The sequence below is a fragment of the Oncorhynchus kisutch genome, linkage group LG1 (genome assembly GCF_002021735.2).
Source record: "Oncorhynchus kisutch isolate 150728-3 linkage group LG1, Okis_V2, whole genome shotgun sequence".
NCBI classification, from domain to species: domain Eukaryota; kingdom Metazoa; phylum Chordata; class Actinopteri; order Salmoniformes; family Salmonidae; genus Oncorhynchus; species Oncorhynchus kisutch.
The window spans coordinates 73,580,519-73,600,334 of NC_034174.2; the positions used below are offsets into that span (position 1 = coordinate 73,580,519).

Genomic DNA, 19,816 nt, shown 5'->3' on the forward strand with positions numbered 1-19,816 from the left:
GGGTCTACTCTGTGGAATGTTGTCTGGAGCCTGAGCAGAGCTGCCACTTAACCAGACCTGGGTTCAAATACTATTTGAAATATTTTCAATTGTGCCAGGCAAGCTCAATCCAGCCAAGAAACTATTTCCAATAGTATTGGAACCCAGCTCCCAGAGTCAAATGCCAACCCTATAACTCTGTACCCTCAGTGAGTCTTATCAAACAGTGAAACCTGATCCTGGGAGTAGCTGCATGGCCTGCAGTAGTTGACTTCATGGTGTCATTTGAAACAGTAAAGAAAGTCTTGTGAATCATGTTACATCTAAACTTTGTACTTATTGGAGACTTTGACGGTTGAAATAGTACAACGTGAAAGAAGTACTTTTACAAACTGTCGTCTTGAAATGACTTACTTACATACTGTGTGAGGAATGATCAACTTAAGGTTCCTAGGCATTGGGGTATGATCGAGGCTCAGCTCAGTAAAGGGAAAAGTTGCTATGAAAGATGGCCCTCTAGTGGCTAGTTAATATTTAGCATGACAACATATTTTTAATTGATTATTTTCCTGAACCATTTATTTACTTATACATGTGTAACTGTTGAACTTAGTGATGTTACCACATGACAAAGATGAACCTGATGTTTCCTGTATTGTATTTCTCTTCTATAGTCTTGGTTCCTCTGACAAGGCCTCCGACTCAACCGCTAGAATTGTGTCATGAGAAAATTGGGAATGGAAAAACAACACAACACACAAAACAAACCAACACTGACTACAAACAAACTGCTGACACTAAAGTATTTTTGCTTAACAACCAACAACACAAAAACAGAAAATAACCCCCCAGAAGAATACCCATTTCCACGATTTGAACATTTGAACCGGAACAACCATCTCCCTATACAGAAGGCTGAAAAGAGATCGGTTGAAGTGGACAGACTCAGAAGAAGAGGAGGAAGAAAGATGAGGAAATGTCACACACAAAACATGTCAGAAAGCAAACAAAAATATGCAACCTGACAACTAACTGACCAATTTCGTTGTATTGTTGTTTTTATATTTTATTTTCACAATGAAACTCCATGCAATGGCTGGGAGATCCACCCACACACAACAGTGTAAAACACATAGTTGGCAGAATTTGGTCATTTGAGCTATAGCTATAAACATTGTCACCACCCAAAAGAACCCATTCTGTAATCCTTTAGTCTCTCCTCCTGACGGTGCTTTCTGTCCCTGCTCCCTCTCTCATCTGTCAACCAGGTGTCCAGGGTTGCCCCGGCAACGCCCACAGCCTCACACAACCACATCCGACTGGCCTCACTGCCGCTTGATGTACTCAGCCCTGAATCCCCTCCCTCCTCCCTTCTTCTGATTGGCCAAACACTGGGACACCATCCAATGGTGTGATACTATCTGCACTAGATGGCTGGTTTTAGCTTACCCTCTTGTGAAGAGCGATAGCCAATAGCATGAGCCGAGAGCGAACACAAAACAGTCAGTCAGTCAGACATAAGACAGTCAGACATAACAGACAGAAAGTCAGTCAGTCAGACAGACATAACAGAGAGACAGACAAACATAAGAGACAGACATAACAGACAGACAGACAGACAGACAGACAGTCATACAACACTATGCCCTCTTTCGTCCCCTCACCTATGCACTACTGAAACAAATAAGGGAGGAAACAGAGCGATCCAGCAGGTCGCTGAAGGCAGTGTGTGTGTGTGGGCAATGGGCTGTGGCTCTGGCATCCTGGCACTCACACATACACGCACTCACGCAGACTCAAAGTACGTACACACACACACACACAGATCATTGTCTCCAGAACCCACACGTCTGGCAGACACAACTGATTCACTGACAATACCATTTTGTCTGTGTGTCCTTCACAGTAACATAATACATGCATAGGATCAACATCATCGTGTAATAACTAGCTTTCTTTTGGTTTGTAGCCGTTTTCTTGCATTTCATTTTGTTTGCCGGATTGGTTTTGGTTTTGTCTCACTTGGATTCTTTTGCTTATGTTTGACCTTCTTCCCTAAGATCTTTTTCTTTCATCCGCTTTTTATTTTGCAGAAAAAAATATCATCTTCGTTTGCAATAACAGGCATCTCTGAAATCTCTCACAAACACCAGTACAGGAACTTGCGACAACCCCTGCCCTGCTTCACCCTGTAACCACAGTCCATTCACAGTAGCGCCCGGAGGAACACACGCTGACACACCACCGTATCAAAATGCACACTACTAACACCGTCACCCTGATTCCAAACACAAAGGTGAGCCTTTATATACGAGTTTCTCCAAACTGCCTTTGATAATGGTTTTTCATTCATTTTGACATTTGTCATTTTTAATTTGAGATACCTTGTTTTTTTCTATTGTAAATGTGATTTATTAAATTGTTATTGATATTGTAATTTTTTTATTTTTATCATGACACAATAATTCAAAAAAAAAAAAGCCAAACCTCACAAAATAACTGGACTGCCTAGCTGTTGGTTTCTTCCATGTGCAGGGATAGAATTATCTGACAGCCCAGGCACTCTGAGTTTATAGTAAAATTAGCTCTATGTACTCAAATCATATATTACAACTATAACAATCTATGGAAGTGCCTCTGTACTCCCCTATCATGCAATTAGTTCAAATTCAGGTTGATGTTTTTGTTCACATATATGCTAAAGCTACAAAGAATGGTGATGTTTCTTCCTATATGGAAACCATTGGCTATAGGACAGAATCTTTGTAGAAGACTGCAAAATGTTATAAAGAGAGAGAGAGAGAGATCTTAAACATATATATTTATGGTATATGCTCCTTTTTAAACTTGACTAAAATGAGCTTGTTGGCAGTTTAGTTATTTTCTGAACTCTTGAGCTAGCAGAATTCCATGATGGACAGCACCTCACTGTCACCATGACAATTCAATGAGCACCCACCCAACCTCCACAAATCTACAGTGCAGCGTTCAAAAAACGAAACAAAAATGTCCATGATGCAAAATAGATTAAACATGTCAAAATCGACAATGGAAAAATTGAAGAAAAAAAGTGTTTGTTTTTTTGATGGAAAGTATTATTATTGAAAAATATGTGTCGATTGAGCCACGTGCAATGCATTGGGTAGATTCATTGTGTTTTGTCTGTTAGAGATTTTTAAGAAAGCTAAGAAGAAAAGAGAAAAAAAATCTATTTGTTTCAAGTCCAATGTGCTCCTGGACTCTAAACTAACAGAGCCATATCCTAGTCTTTGTAAGTTGGGGGTATTTGTTTTTATTTTCCTTTAGTGTCTCTTTTTTAATGTTTAACGTGTAATCATTTGTTTATAAACATGTTTGGAGGGGCTGAAGGAAGAAACATTTCTTACAAAACGTTTAAAAACAAATTGAACATGGAATGAAAAACCGGTGAAATGAAAAACCGGCACTTTTACACACTATAAAGTACATTCAAACTATTACAAAATGAATGATAATGAACAAAATAATGACTACCTTTAGGAAACCGCATTTATTACTCCTCTTCTCTATTTCTATTCCTTCTCCTGTTTGTAATATTGAGTGGAGGGAGGGGTTCCTATTCCTTCCTATATTCCTCTAGTAGGTTGTGAAACAAAAGGCATTTTGGTTCAACCTTTAGATAGGACGAGAGCTGTACTGTAGGCTTATCAATGCCCACAACTACTTCTTCTGATTTCTCCCAGATTATTATACTCCTCTCTCTGAGTCTGAGCAAGGGGAAAAAAACATGGCAGCTTAGAATTTGTTTCATTTGAGGAGCCAGCCAGTCTGTCAGAACCATGACGTAACGATAGAAATACAGTAGGCCTATGCAAAGTGAGCTTCCCTCCACCCCTTCCTTCTCCACCCTCTCCCTCATTCCCCTGTAAATTCACCTTGACTAGTGCTTGTGCTGTAGTGTAGTTTCCCAGCAGTTAAAGGTTGTCCCTTAAAAGTGCCTTTTGTTCACAGACTCCATTTTGTAATCCAGATCGCTCCCCTTTCATTCGATATAATTCAAGGTAGAGGTGGAAGTGCCGCTAAGTGCAGATCTAGGATCAGTTTACTGTATATCCTGACCTGAACCATTAGGAGGGGATATGCAAAACTGACCTTAGATCAGTGCTTAGAGAGCAACTTCATCTGATCTCAACCTTTGAAAAATGATCCCCCTCCATTGGATCAACCTTCCCATAAATCCTTTCCCTTTTCAAAATCCGTATATATATAGTACAAAAGGAAACTGGTGTGAATTAGTTCTTTACTTTTTATTGATAAATGATTAAAAAAAAATACTGAAAAGGCAAAAAAAACGTGTTCTCGTTCCCCCTTGCTCTCTGGCTTTTTTCTTCTTCCCTCCGTCTCCTCCTCTCCTCTCCTCTGTCTATCTGTTCTCTCGTAGACACCGGAGTAGTCTGTAAGTGTGTCCTCTCTCTCTCCTTCCCCCTCCCTGCCTTCCTTCCTTCCGTTGATGGAAGGGGTTGTTGAAAAAAAAAATGGCCGAAACTTTTTGTCTTGAGCAGAATGCAGTTAGCTCACGTTATTCTTGTCTGTATTGCCTCTTCTTCACATTGTATACCATTACCCATCCTCTTCAGCTTCTCCATTCAAACAGCTAATGTAAGTGAACAAATTACACCAATGGGCTTTTGGGGGTGTGCCTGCCCAGTGTAGGGTAGGACTGGGTGTTAGGGGTTATGGGGGTAAAGGTCTTAGGGGGTCAATAATGTTGGGGTAAAGGAGAAATTATAGGGGTACCTTTTGGGTGTTGGGGGGGGGGCTGCTCTTCTGCTGTGACAAGTTAAGAGTTTTTATTTTATTTATTTTGTTTTATTTTATTCCTTTATTTTTATTTTTGACTTAATTTTGATTTTTGCTTTCATAGTTCCTATCTATCAGGGTATGCCGTCATTGAAACTCTATAAGAGAGTCTTGGACTGTAAATGAAATGCTACAAGCACCTTATAACTACTGGCTGAGAAAAGGGGGTTTGCAATACTACCAGCACACACACACACACCTAGTCATGTATCAAATACTCTAAACTCTTGTATTATTATTGTGAGGTTTTATCTAGTGAAGCCAGGAGCAGTATTAGCCATTGGCAAAACACACACCACAACCCACCATATAGAGCCAGCATGAACCAGGCTTGAGGCATACTCTCAAGTGAAACGTAGAGATATCAGTTTGAATGCCAGGCTCTAAAAACTCTGTTCCGTTTTGAGATTTTTTTTTTTTGTGGTGTCTAGACAGTACGCCCTTTGACCCCCGACCCTACGCCCTCAGAGCAGAAGAGCCCCACTCATGCCTGTAGCTCTGTCTGAAATGGCACCCTATTCCCTACATAGTGCACTACTTTTTCACTATTCCCATAGGGCCCTGTTCAAAAGTAGTGCACTATGTAGGGAATAGGGTGCCATTTTAAATGTATCCCATGTCTTTGTGTATAAGAAACACCCCCAGAGCTCTATAGGTGAAATGCATGTGTTAATTACAGTTTCTTTTCCATAAGAAGAAAAACACAGTTTGAGCAGAGCAGCACCTTGATTGAATAAAAGGATGTTCTTGACTGTAGCATCTTGACTGTGTTGCGTCTTTATTTATGATCATGACTGAGAATGGAAATGATGATAGTGGAACCTCATACCTACATGACAAGTTCAGGTAGTTTGATGTGGAAAGTTAGCCATACAGTGAAGGATGTTCTTGACTGTTGGATCTGTGTTGTCTTCATTATTATGACTGGAAATTAATATGATGAAGGGATATACAGTGGGGCAAAAAAGTATTTAGTCAGCCACCAATTGTGCAAGTTCTCCCACTTAAAAAGATGAGAGAGGCCTGTAATTTTCATCATAGGTACACTTCAACTATGACAGACAAAATGAGAAAAAAAATCCAGAAAATCACATTGTAGGATTTTTTATGAATTTATTTGCAAATTATGGTGGAAAATAAGTATTTGGTCAATAACAAAAGTTTATCTCAATAATTTGTTATATACCCTTTGTTGGCAATGACAGAGGTCAAACGTTTTCTGTAAGTCTTCACAAGGTTTTCCCACACTGTTGCTGGTATTTTGGCCCATTCCTCCATGCAGATCTCCTCTAGAGCAGTGATGTTTTGGGGCTGTTGCTGGGCAACATGGACTTTCAACTCCCTCCAAAGATTTTCTATGGGGTTGAGAGCTGGAGACTGGCTAGGCCACTCCAGGACCTTGAAATGCTTCTTAAGAAGCCACTCCTTCATTGCCCGGGCGGTGTGTTTGGGATCATTGTCATGCTGAAAGACCCAGCCACGTTTCATCTTCAATGCCCTTGCTGATGGAAGGAGGTTTTCACTCAAAATCTCACGATACATGGCCCCATTCATTCTTTCCTTTACACGGATCAGTCGTCCTGGTCCCTTTGCAGAAAAACAGCCCCAAAGCTTGATGTTTCCACCCCCATGCTTCACAGTAGGTATGGTGTTCTTTGGATGCAACTCAGCATTCTTATATTTTGGTTTCATCTGACTATATGACATTCTCCCAATCTTCTTCTGGATCATCCAAATGCTCTCTATCAAACTTCAGACGGGCCTGGACATGTACTGGCTTAAGCAGGGGGACACGTCTGGCACTGCAGGATTTGAGTCCCTGGCTGCGTAGTGTGTTACTGATGGTAGGCTTTGTTACTTTGGTCCCAGCTCTCTGCAGGTCATTCACTAGGTCCCCCTGTGTGGTTCTGCGATTTTTGCTCACCGTTCTTGTGATCATTTTGACCCCACGGGGTGAGATCTTGCGTGGAGCCCCAGATCGAGGGAGATTATCAGTGGTCTTGTATGTCTTCCATTTCCTCATAATTGCTCCCACAGTTGATTTCTTCAAACCAAGCTGCTTACCTATTGCAGATTCAGTCTGCACAGCCTGGTGCAGGTCTACAATTTTGTTTCTGGTGTCCTTTGACAGCTCTTTGGTCTTGGCCATAGTGGAGTTTGGAGTGTGACTATTTGAGGTTGTGGACAGGTGTCTTTTATGCTGATAACAAGTTCAAACAGGTGCCATTAATACAGGTAACGAGTGGAGGACAGAGGAGCCTCTTAAAGAAGTTGTTACAGGTCTGTGAGAGCCAGAAATCTTGCTTATTTGTAGGTGACCAAATACTTAATACCACCATAATTTGCAAATAAATTAATTTAAAATCCTACAATGTGATTTTCTGGAGAAAAAAAATCTAATTTTGTCTGTCATAGTTGAAGTGTAACTATGATGAAAATTACAGGCCTCTCTCATCTTTTTAAGTGGGAGAACTTGCACAATGGTGGCTGACTAAATACTTTTTTCCCCCACTGTAACTATTGTTAGTGTTATTAGTGTAACAGTATAACTTTAGACCGTCCCCTCGCGCCAACCTGGGACCCTCTACACATATCAACAACAGTCACCCTCGAAGCATCGTTACCCATCGCTCCACAAAAGCCGCGGCCCTTGCAGAGCAAGGGGAAGTACTACTTCAAGGTCTCAGAGCAAGTGACGTCACCGATTGAAACGCTATTTAGCGCGCACCGCTAACTAAGCTAGCCGTTTCACATCCGTTACATTAGCAGTGGGGGGAAAAGTACCCAATTTCATACTTCAGCAAAAGTAAAGATACTTAATAGAAAATGACTATAGTAAAAGCCACCCAGAAAAGTACTACTTGAGTAAGTCTAAAAGTATTTGGTTTTAAATATACTAAAGTATTAAAAGTATACTGAACAAAAATATAAATCAAATCAAATCAAATTTATTTATATAGCCCTTCGTACATCAGCTGATATCTCAAAGTGCTGTACAGAAACCCAGCCTAAAACCCCAAACAGCAAGCAATGCAGGTGGAGAAGCACGGTGGCTAGGAAAAACTCCCTAGAAAGGCCAATACCTAGGAAGAAACCTAGAGAGGAACCAGGCTATGTGGGGTGGCCAGTCCTCTTCTGGCTGTGCCGGGTGGAGATTATAACAGAACATGGTCAAGATGTTCAATGTTCATAAATGACCAGCATGGTCGAATAATAATAAGGCAGAACAGTTGAAACTAGAGCAGCAGCACAGTCAGGTGGAAGTTGAAACTGGAGCAGCAGCATGGCCAGGTAGACTGGGGACAGCAAGGAGTCATCATGTCAGGTAGTCCTGGGGCATGGTCCTAGGGCTCATGTCAGTTGAAACTGGAACAGCAGCATGGCCAGGTGGACTGGGGACAGCAAGGAGTCATCATGTCAGGTAGTCCTGGGGCATGGTCCTAGGGCTCAGGTCCTCCGAGAGAGAGAAAGAAAGAGAGAAGGAGAGAATTAGAGAACGCACACTTAGATTCACACAGGACACCGAATAGGACAGGAGAAGTACTCCAGATATAACAAACTGACCCCAGCCCCCCGACACATAAACTACTGCAGCATAAATACTGGAGGCTGAGACAGGAGGGGTCAGGAGACACTGTGGCCCCATCCGAGGACACCCCCGGACAGGGCCAAACAGGAAGGATATAACCCCACCCACTTTGCCAAAGCACAGCCCCCACACCACTAGAGGGATATCTTCAACCACCAACTTACCATCCTGAGACAAGGCTGAGTATAGCCCACAAAGATCTCCGCCACGGCACAACCCAAGGGGGGGGGGGGGGGGGGCGCCAACCCAGACAGGATGACCACAACAGTGAATCAACCCACTCAGGTGACGCACCCCCTCCAGGGACAGCATGAGAGAGCCCCAGCAAGCCAGTGACTCAGCCCCTGTAATAGGGTTAGAGGCAGAGAATCCCAGTGGAAAGAGGGGAACCGGCCAGGCAGAGACAGCAAGGGCGGTTCGTTGCTCCAGAGCCTTTCCGTTCACCTTCCCACTCCTGGGCCAGACTACACTCAATCATATGACCCACTGAAGAGATGAGTCTTCAGTAAAGACTTAAAGGTTGAGACCGAGTTTGCGTCTCTGACATGGGTAGGCAGACCGTTCCATAAAAATGGAGCTCTATAGGAGAAAGCCCTGCCTCCAGCTGTTTGCTTAGAAATTCTAGGGACAATTAGGAGGCCTGCGTCTTGTGACCGTAGCGTACGTATAGGTATGTACGGCAGGACCAAATCAGAGAGATATGTAGGAGCAAGCCCATGTAATGCTTTGTAGGTTAGCAGTAAAACCTTGAAATCAGCCCTTGCTTTGACAGGAAGCCAGTGTAGAGAGGCTAGCACTGGAGTAATATGATCAAATTTTTTGGTTCTAGTCAGGATTCTAGCAGCCGTATTTAGCACTAACTGAAGTTTATTTAGTGCTTTATCCGGGTAGCCGGAAAATAGAGCATTGCAGTAGTCTAACCTAGAAGTGACAAAAGCATGGATTAATTTTTCTGCATCATTTTTGGACAGAAAGTTTCTGATTTTTGCAATGTTACGTAGATGGAAAAAAGCTGTCCTCGAAATGGTCTTGATATGTTCTTCAAAAGAGAGATCAGGGTCCAGAGTAACGCCGAGGTCCTTCACAGTTTTATTTGAGACGACTGTACAACCATTAAGATTAATTGTCAGATTCAACAGAAGATCTCTTTGTTTCTTGGGACCTAGAACAAGCATCTCTGTTTTGTCCGAGTTTAATAGTAGAAAGTTTGCAGCCATCCACTTCCTTATGTCTGAAACACATGCTTCTAGCGAGGGCAATTTTGGGGCTTCACCATGTTTCATTGAAATGTACAGCTGTGTGTCATCCGCATAGCAGTGAAAGTTTACATTATGTTTTCGAATAACATCCCCAAGAGGTAAAATATATAGTGAAAACAATAGTGGTCCTAAAACGGAACCTTGAGGAACACCGAAATTTACAGTTGATTTGTCAGAGGACAAACCATTCACAGAGACAAACTGATATCTTTCCGACAGATAAGATCTAAACCAGGCCAGAACATGTCCGTGTAGACCAATTTGGGTTTCCAATCTCTCCAAAAGAATGTGGTGATCGATGGTATCAAAAGCAGCACTAAGGTCTAGGAGCACGAGGACAGATGCAGAGCCTCGGTCCGATGCCATTAAAATGTCATTTACCACCTTCACAAGTGCCGTCTCAGTGCTATGATGGGGTCTAAAACCAGACTGAAGCATTTCGTATACATTGTTTGTCTTCAGGAAGGCAGTGAGTTGCTGCGCAACAGCCTTCTCTAAAATTTTTGAGAGGAATGGAAGATTCGATATAGGCCGATAGTTTTTTATATTTTCTGGGTCAAGGTTTGGCTTTTTCAAGAGAGGCTTTATTACTGCCACTTTTAGTGAGTTTGGTACACATCCAGTGGATAGAGAGCCGTTTATTATGTTCAACATAGGAGGGCCAAGCACAGGAAGCAGCTCTTTCAGTAGTTTAGTTGGAATAGGGTCCAGTATGCAGCTTGAAGGTTTAGAGGCCATGATTATTTTCATCATTGTGTCAAGAGATATAGTACTAAAACACTTGAGCGTCTCTCTTGATCCTAGGTCCTGGCAGAGTTGTGCAGACTCAGGACAACTGAGGTTTGGAGGAATACGCAGGTTTAAAGAGGAGTCCGTAATTTGCTTTCTAATAATCATAATCTTTTCCTCAAAGAAGTTCATGAATTTATCACTGCTAAAGTGAAAGTCATCCTCTCTTGGGGAATGCTGCTTTTTAGTTAGCTTTGCGACAGTATTAAAAAGGAATTTCGGATTGTTCTTATTTTCCTCAATTAAGTTAGAAAAATAGGATGATCGAGCAGCAGTAAGGGCTCTACGGTACTGCACGGTACCGTCCTTCCAAGCTAGTCGGAAGACTTCCAGTTTGGTGTGGCGCCATTTCCGTTCCAATTTTCTGGAAGCTTGCTTCAGAGCTCGGGTATTTTCTGTGTACCAGGGAGCTAGTTTCTTATGAGACATTTTTTTTGTTTTTAGGGGTGCAACTGCATCTAGGGTATTGCGCAAGGTTAGATTGAGATCCTCAGTTAGGTGGTTAACTGATTTTTGTCCTCTGGCGTCCTTGGGTAGGCAGAGGGAGTCTGGAAGGGCATCAAGGAATCTTTGTGTTGTCTGTGAATTTATAGCACGACTTTTGATGTTCCTTGGTTGGGGTCTAAGCAGATTATTTGTTGCAATTGCAAACGTAATAAAATGGTGGTCCGATAGTCCAGGATTATGAGGAAAAACATTAAGATCCACCACATTTATTCCATGGGACAAAACTAGGTCCAGCGTATGACTGTGACAGTGAGTGGGTCCAGAGACATGTTGGACAAAACCCACTGAGTCGATGATGGCTCTGAAAGCCTTTTGGAGTGGGTCTGTGGACTTTTCCATGTGAATATTAAAGTCACCAAAGATTAGAATATTATCTGCTATGACTACAAGGTCCGATAGGAATTCAGGGAACTCAGTGAGAAACGCTGTATATGGCCCAGGAGGCCTGTAAACAGTAGCTATAAAAAGTGATTGAGTAGGCTGCATAGATTTCATGACTAGAAGCTCAAAAGACGAAAATGTCATTTTTTTTTGTGTAAATTGAAATTTGCTATCGTAAATGTTAGCAACACCTCCGCCTTTGCGGGATGCACGGGGGATATGGTCACTAGTGTAGCCAGGAGGTGAGGCCTCATTTAAAACAGTAAATTCATCAGGCTTAAGCCATGTTTCAGTCAGGCCAATCACATCAAGATTATGATCAGTGATTAGTTCATTGACTATAATTGCCTTTGAAGTAAGGGATCTAACATTAAGTAGCCCTATTTTGAGATGTGAGGTATCATGATCTCTTTCAGTAATGACAGGAATGGAGGTGGTCTTTATCCTAGTGAGATTGCTAAGGCGAACACCGCCATGTTTAGTTTTGCCCAACCTAGGTCGAGGCACAGACACGGTCTCAATGGTGATAGCTGAGCTGACTACACTGACTGTGCTAATGGCAGACTCCACTATGCTGGCAGGCTGGCTAACAGCCTGCTGCCTGGCCTGCACCCTATTTCATTGTGGAGCTAGAGGAGTTAGAGCCCTGTCTATGTTGGTAGATAAGATGAGAGCACCCCTCCAGCTAGGATGGAGTCCGTCACTCCTCAGCAGGTCAGGCTTGGTCCTGTTTGTGGGTGAGTCCCAGAAAGAGGGCCAATTATCTACAAATTCTAACTTTTGGGAGGGGCAGAAAACAGTTTTCAACCAGCGATTGAGTTGTGAGACTCTGCTGTAGAGCTCATCACTCCCCCTAACTGGGAGGGGGCCAGAGACAATTACTCGATGCCGACACATCTTTCTAGCTGATATGCACGCAGAAGCTATGTTGCGCTTAGTGATTTCTGACTGTTTCATCCTAACATCGTTGGTGCCGAACGCAACAAGTGTTAGTCCCATGTTTCATGAACTGAAATAACATATCCCAAAAATGTTCCATATGCACAAAAAGCTTTTCTCTCAAATGATGTGCACAAATTTGTTTACATTGCTGTTAGTAAGTATTTATCCTTTTCCAACAATCTATCCACCTGACAGCTGTGGCATTTCATGAAGCTGATTAAACAGCATGATTATTACACAGGTGCACCTTGTGCTGGGGACATTAAAAGGCCAATCTAAAAATGTGCAGTTTTGAGGGAGTGTGCAATTGGCATGCTGACTGCAGTAATATCTACCAGACCTGATGCTATTCTCCAGTCATGTGAAATCCATAGATTAGGGCCTAATGAATTTATTTCAATTAAGTGAGTTCCTTCTATGAACTGTAACTCAGTAAAAATCTTTGAAATGTTTTGTTCAGTGTAAATGTTATTGCAAAAATATACTTAAGTATCAAAAGTACAATTTTAAATCCTTTCACATTCTTGATATTAAGCAAACCAGGCGGCATGATTTTCTTTTGTTTTATGGATAACCAGAGGCACACTCCAACACACTGACATTGTTTACAAACAAAGCATTTGTGTTTAGTGAGTCAGCCAGATCAGAGGCAGTAGGGATGACCAGGGATGTTCTCTTGGTAAATACCAGATCAGAGGCAGTAGGGATGACCATGGATGTTCTCTTGGTAAGTACTTGAATTGGACAATTTTTCTGTCCTGCTAAGCATTCGAAATGTAACGAGTACTTTTGGGTGTCGGGGAAAATGTATGGAGTAAAAATTACATTATTTTCTTTAGGAATGTAGCGGAGTAAAATTTGTCAAAAATATACATAGTAAAGTACAGATAACCCCAAAAAACGACTTAAGTAGTAATTTAAAGTATGTTTACTTAATTACTTTACACTACTGCTTATTAGGCATATTTTCTCGTCCACCTACCCGCCATTTTTTCGAAAGGCAACTTCCGGATCTCCCAACTTCTTATTAACTAGCTACGTCACTTCTGTGTATACAGTTTGTAAACAAAGCCAAAACAAAGATGGATTCATCAAGAGGTTTAATCTAAAAATATAGTCAGATCGAATAACACAAATTGAAATCGGTGTCATTTACAGTTCGCTGACTTAGGTATTGGAAAATTAGAGACAGCATTTACATGTCGTTGTTCCGAGCGATATTGACTTTTATTTCGAAGTTACACAGCGATTAGAATTGTTTTTCTGCATCGACGTTGGAGGGCTGTTGTTCATTCCTATTTGCTAGCTACCCCGCAGGCTAGCTAAAAAGACAACTTATTTAGCAAGACACATACAAATATTTGTTTTTGTTGCTTATCTTGCTGTCCTGTTAGCTAGCTGTCCTGTTCGTATTGGGGGTTGTGTGTGCTGGTCCAGTTCAATGGGGAACTGTTTGTCTTCGCAAGGCGCCGACGACTTGTCTCTCCTCAACGAGTCCCAGGAAGCCAGTGTTCCAGGGGAGCCTCCACCGCCTTACCAGGTAAATTCAGGGGGAGGTGGATCACGTCTATACCGGGGATTCATTGATAATAATGTCAACTAACTGTCCACGTTGTTAAGTTAGCCTAGTGGTATGTTTCATGGGCTGTGTTTTGTATCTTTTTGCTCATTTCGTATTCTGTCAGAAGTTTAGGGTTCACTAGTAAGCTATAACTGTCATGTGAGCAATTCTGGCATGGTTTTGCTTACTAACACCTATAAAGGCTTTCTGTCCATTTCCCCATCAAGTCAATGGTATAAAATCTGACTGAGATAGTAGAGGATCCACATGTAGTTTTGGGGGGTCCAGACACTCCCCAATGACTGTATCATGGGTTACCCTGTACCCCTCTCCACACATTCCATACAGGAGCGTGTCCATGCGCCAGTGTACCACCCCACCCCCAGTCAGACGTGCCTGGCCAGCCAGCTAACAGAGGAGGAGCAGATCCGTATCGCCCAGCGGATTGGCCTCATCCACCACCTCCCCAGAGGCATCTTCGACCCCGGCTCTGAGCCCTCTGACAAGAAAGTCAAAGAGTATGTATTTTTCTGCCCTGTGACCAACCATATCATTTTTCTTGTAGCACTAATTTACTAGCAATGTCCTATTTCTAGCCACATTATCTTGAGCCATGCATGGCCCAGAAGGATATTAGTGGGTCCTCACCTCATCCATTACCAAGTGTATGTAAGTTAGCTGTAGGCCTCTTATTATTTGAAACCTGTACCACATTTTGACTAAATGCTATCTATCATGTCGTGCGCCTCACTCTCTCCAGGTGTGCGATCTGCATGAATGACTTTGAGTATGGCGACCCCATCCGGTTCCTTCCCTGCCTGCACATCTACCACGTGGACTGCATCGACACATGGCTGATGAGGTCCTTCACCTGTCCTTCCTGTATGGAGCCTGTGGATGCCGCCCTGCTCTCCTCCTATGAGACCAACTGAACTGGTCTCATATGAGACCAGTTCACTCATCTGAGCAGTCTCTGGCTGGGTCCTGTTCATTAGGCCAAACAGAAGAAAACTGATTAAAGCAGGGAGGGACTTGACCTGGACTTGTCCAATAAGAAGTGCTTGTTAATTTTTTTTCAGTTGCAAAACTATTCCCTATTTAATGTACTACTTTTCACCAGAGCCTTATAGGCCCTGATCCAAAGTAGTGCATTAAATAGGGAATAGGGTGCACACAATCCTAGAAACTTCCCCTTTAACAGAGGTGCCAAACGCCCTTATGACACATCACCTCTTTAACCTGGATGTTCTGTCCTAGTCACACAGCCCTGGGAGGAGTGATGGGTTGTGTCAAAATATATATTTTAAATGTAACCTTTATTTAACTAGTGAAGTCGGTTAAGAACAAATTCTTATTTACAATGACGGCCTGCACCGGCCAAACTCGGACGGCACTGGGCCAATTGTGTGCCGCCCTATGAGACTGCCGGTTGTGATACAGTCTGGATTTGAACCAGGTGGTCTGTAGTGACGCCTCTAGCACTAAGATGCAGTGTCTTAGACCACTGTGCCACTTGGAAGCTCCATATGTAGGGTGTACCACACTGAGTGTGTTGAAAGTGGGGTGTTCTACTCTGTATTGGGGCTTTTGGAATTAGGAACGTCTGTCTCTTTCGCCTTTTCAGACTTGTTGCCAAATACATCTTAAGTTAAGTGAAGGATATAGATGGAGATCTTTAGAAGTCATGATGAGTGATATTATTGACAACTGATTTTACCTTTGGATGATCTGAGGGTGGTAGACTAGAGATTGTCCCATTAGTTTAGTTTATGTAGGCTGGTCTTGGATCTGTTAGTGCTGTCTTCTTGACAACAGCTGATAAGACGGCACAATCCGATCTATATCTTTGTTTATGTGGTTGGTTTATTTTAATTCCCTTTTCAATCATCCCCCTCCAGACTAAAATGTGCAATATGATGTGAGGAAGTGCTAGAATTGCGTCGTTCTGATTGGTCAAAAGAAGGTGACCCCCGACCTTAACACTGCTGTCTCGGCCAATTAGCTTTAAGACGGGTATGGCCTTGAATGTCTCTCAAAACAGCACAGGGCTCTTGACTAGAATGCAAACATTTTTCTCATTAAATGGCAATCATAGAGAGAGAAAAAAGTTCACAAAGTAATGAGATATGAGAATAAACTGTGAGGTCTCCATCCCATGCCGGTCTAGTAGGTTACCTCATGACTTACTACTGGCCTCATACCTTTATTGGAGATGTCACTACTGGCCTCATACCTTTATTGGAGATGTCACTACTGGCCTCATACCTTTATTGGAGATGTTACTACTGGCCTCATACCTTTATTGGAGATGTCACTACTGGCCTCATACCTTTATTGGAGATGTCACTACTGGCCTCATACCTTTATTGGAGATGTTGGATTTGTATGTATGTTGTTTTACAGGGTGGGTTGTTGTAGCTGTTAGTTAGTCTGGTTCCAGATCTATTTGTGCTGTCTTGCCAAGGTGGCCAGCCTTACTGGGCTAGCTCTTAGTACCTTAAACTGCATTTTCACCTTGGATCTTTTTCCTTACAAAGCTTTGCCTTGACTGTGTGCTATCTTACTCTTATGAGATCATGGTTTGTTGTTGTTGTTCATTCTTATGTTTACCGTTAGTGAGTGACTTTTGCGTCCAAAATGGCAAACTAATCCCTATATAATGCAATACTTTTGAGCAAAGCACGATGCAGGAACTGGTCAACAGTAGTGCACTATGTAGGGATTAGGGTGCCATTTTGGACGTGGCCCAAAATGCTGTGCCATTATCTATCCCCGAATTCTATGCACCTTGGGATCTCCTCTGGTACCGTGTAGGTCTGGGACTGTATTCACAAAGAGTCTTAGAGTAGGAGACCGTTTTGCCTTTTGGATCAGTTATATGTACTCCTAGTTTTTGTGACGACAGGCCTTGAATCAGGACAGAGGAAATATCTTTTGTTCTCCTTTTCCCTCTTCCTTCTTCTATTTCTCCTACTACTCACTCTATTGTCTCTTTTTGAATAACTTTATTGTAGAAGTGTTTGACAAGAGAGAAAGAGAATGAATACGTGTCAAAATATAATTTACACTGTTTTGGATACTTTGTGTAAAGGTTGTATCTAGAGTGTTTTCCAATGTTGTCAGAAAATGTGTTTGTGAATATAGATCTGTTTTTTTGTATTGTAGTGATGATCTATTCTACATGATTGAATTCCAGAGGCTTTTTAAACTGTTTTGTCGATTGATTATTGGACTAAAATAAATAGGAAACTCTTGTTGATTGACTGTGGTTTGATACTAACAAAGTAAGGACAAGTGAGAGAGGGTACAGACTCAAACTGAGGAGAATAGAATGGATTATGACTTGAACCCATTCTGAATGTAACTATCTTGATCGTGGACATTACTGTGGTGAAGTCAAAACCAGGAGCGTATTTGAAATGTACCCTCATCACCAACTCTCTTCAGGTGAAAGTGGGGAAAGTATGGCTGCTATTCAGTTCAGTCCTTGACCTATGCCCTTTTAGGTGAACGTGGGGAAAGTATGGCTGCTATTCAGTTCAGTCCTAGACCTATGCCCTTTTAGGTGAACGTGAGCCAACTCCTGTGAAGTACAATCATTTCTGATACTCGTGTCATTGTTTTAGTGCTCCTTGAAGCCGGAGATGGAGAGTGTGTCGACTGAAAGAAGAATATGATTAGTCAGACTGTTCCTGGCTGCTGTTTCTGGGTTTTGTAATGTGTGTGTGCAATGAGGGCTCAGCTTTTAGGAAAAACTACAATAAAAAGTGAATGCCAAATCTAACCATCTTCGTATATGGCTTCTTATTACCATATTCTAATTTTGTATCTGTTTCGTCATAGTTGTTACATTATTTTAGCCATTTGTAATAATGAATTTCAAGTGCACCATCTTTGGCATAACAGGTTAGCTAGATTGAGGTGTCTTGTGATTCCAGTGTATCCCACCCACAGGATGCTTTCACCATCATCGTCCGCTACAGTGAGGTCATCAAGAAAGAAGACCCTATTTACATGTTTTTTTTGCCTGCTAAGAATGGAAGAGAGATGACCTCAATGATGACACAGAGGTCTTCTGTCCCCTGCTAGGCAAGGGCCCTGGCCATGTTCAGGGAGCAAATAAGGAGGGTTTCTTAAGAGTCCTATCTTCTAATATACTCAGCAAAAAAGAAACGTCCTCTCACTGTCAACTGCGTTTATTTTCAGCAAACTTAACACATGTAAATATTTGTATTCAACAACTGAGACATAAACTGAACAAGTTCCACAGACATGTGACTAACAGAAATTGAATAATGTGTCCCTGAACAAAGGCGGGGGGGGGGGGGGGGGGGTCAAAAGTAATGGTCAGTATCTGGTGTGGCCACCAGCTGCATTAAGAACTGCAGTGCATCTCCTCCTCATGGACTGCACCAGATTTGCCAGTTCTTGCTGTGAGATGTTACCCCACTCTTCCACCAAGGCACCTGCAAGTTCCTGGACATTTCTGTGGGGAATGGCCCTAGACCCCACCCTCCGATCCAACAGGTTCCAGATGTGCTCAATGGGATTGAGATCAGGGCTCTTCGCTGGCCATTGCAGAACACTGACATTCCTGTCTTGCAGGAAATCACGCACAGAACGAGCAGTATGGCTGGTGGCATTGTCATGCTGGAGGGTCATGTCAGGATGAGCCTGCAGGAAGGGTACCACATGAGGGAGGAGGATGTCTTCCCTGCAACACCCAACGGTGAGATTGCCTGCAATGACCGATGATGCTGTGACACACCGCCCCAGACCATGATGGACCCTCCACCTCCAAATCGATCCCGCTCCAGAGTACAGGCCTCGGTGTAACGCTCATTCCTTCGACAATAAACGCGAAACCGACCCATCATCCCTGGTGAGACAAAACCGTGACTCATCAGTGAGCACTTTTTGCCAGTCCTGTCTAGTCCAGCGACGGTGGGTTTGTGCCCATAAGCGACACTGTTGTCGGTGATCTCTGATGAGGACCTGCCTTACAACAGGCCTACAAGCCCTCAGTCCAGCCTCTCAGCCTATTGCAGACACTCTGAGCACTGATGGAGGGATTGTGCGTTCCTGGTGTAAATCGGGCAGATGTTGTTGCCATCATGTACCTGTCCCGCAGGTGTGATGTTCGGATGTACCGATCCTGTGCAGGTGTTGATACATGTGGTCTGCCACCGCGAGGACGATCAGCTCTCTGTTATGTCTCCCTGTAGCGCTGTCTTAAGCGTCTCACAGTACATACATAGCAATTTATTGCCCTGGTCACATCTGCAGTTCTCATGCCTCCTTGCAGCATGCCTAGGGCACGTTCACCCAGATGAGCAGGAACCCTGGGCATCTTTCTTTTAGTGTCCTAAGTTTTTATAACTGTGACCTTAGTTGCCTACCATTTGTAAGCTGTTAGTTTAACGACCATTCCACAGGTGCATGTTCATTAATTGTTTATGGTTCATTGAACCAGCATGGGAAACAGTGTTTAAACCCTTTACAACGAAGATTTGTGAAGTTATTTGGATTTTTACTAATTATCTTTGAAAAACAGGGTCCTGAAAAGGGGAGGTTTCTTTTTTTGCTGGGTTTATATGCAGGCCAGACTGGCCAGTAATAGGTTCATACTGCCTATTTTATTATTTCAGTTGCCTAATAGGTTGATACCTGTATATTTTATTATTTCAGTTACCTAATAGGTTGATACCTGCCTATTTTATTATTTCAGTTACCTAATAGGTTGATACTGCCTATTTTATTATTTCAGTTGCCTAATAGGTTGATACTGCCTATTTTATTATTTCAGTTACCTAATAGGTTGATACTGCCTATTTTATTATTTCAGTTGCCTAGTAGGTTCATACTGCCTATTTTATTATTTCAGTTGCCTAGTAGGTTCATACTGCCTATTTTATTATTTCAGTTGCCTAGTAGGTTCATACTGCCTATTTTATTATTTCAGTTACCTAA

General features: G+C 42.4%; 2 protein-coding genes across 51 annotated transcripts in view; both read left to right on the forward strand.

Annotated features, from left to right (window-relative positions):
* LOC109887211 (nuclear factor 1 X-type-like) overlaps positions 1-5,574 on the forward strand; it is a 159,506-nt gene extending 153,932 nt beyond the window's left edge. For all 50 annotated transcript variants that reach the window (XM_031832776.1, XM_031832663.1, XM_031832752.1 and 47 more), the window contains one exon: positions 654-5,574. Coding sequence is in view for 25 of the 50 variants with exons in the window: in XM_031832663.1 (XP_031688523.1) it covers positions 654-668 (15 nt within the window). In the remaining 25 variants the exon portion in view is untranslated. The remainder of the gene's footprint in view (positions 1-653) is intronic.
* Positions 5,575-13,271: 7,697 nt separating this feature from the next.
* LOC116375678 (RING finger protein 11-like) lies at positions 13,272-17,630 on the forward strand. The gene is made up of 3 exons (XM_031832779.1): positions 13,272-13,825; positions 14,195-14,364; positions 14,607-17,630. Exons 1-3 carry the CDS (start codon positions 13,727-13,729, stop codon positions 14,776-14,778), a joined length of 441 nt encoding a protein of 146 aa, XP_031688639.1. The 5' UTR covers positions 13,272-13,726; the 3' UTR covers positions 14,779-17,630.
* The last annotated feature ends 2,186 nt before the right edge of the window (positions 17,631-19,816 follow it).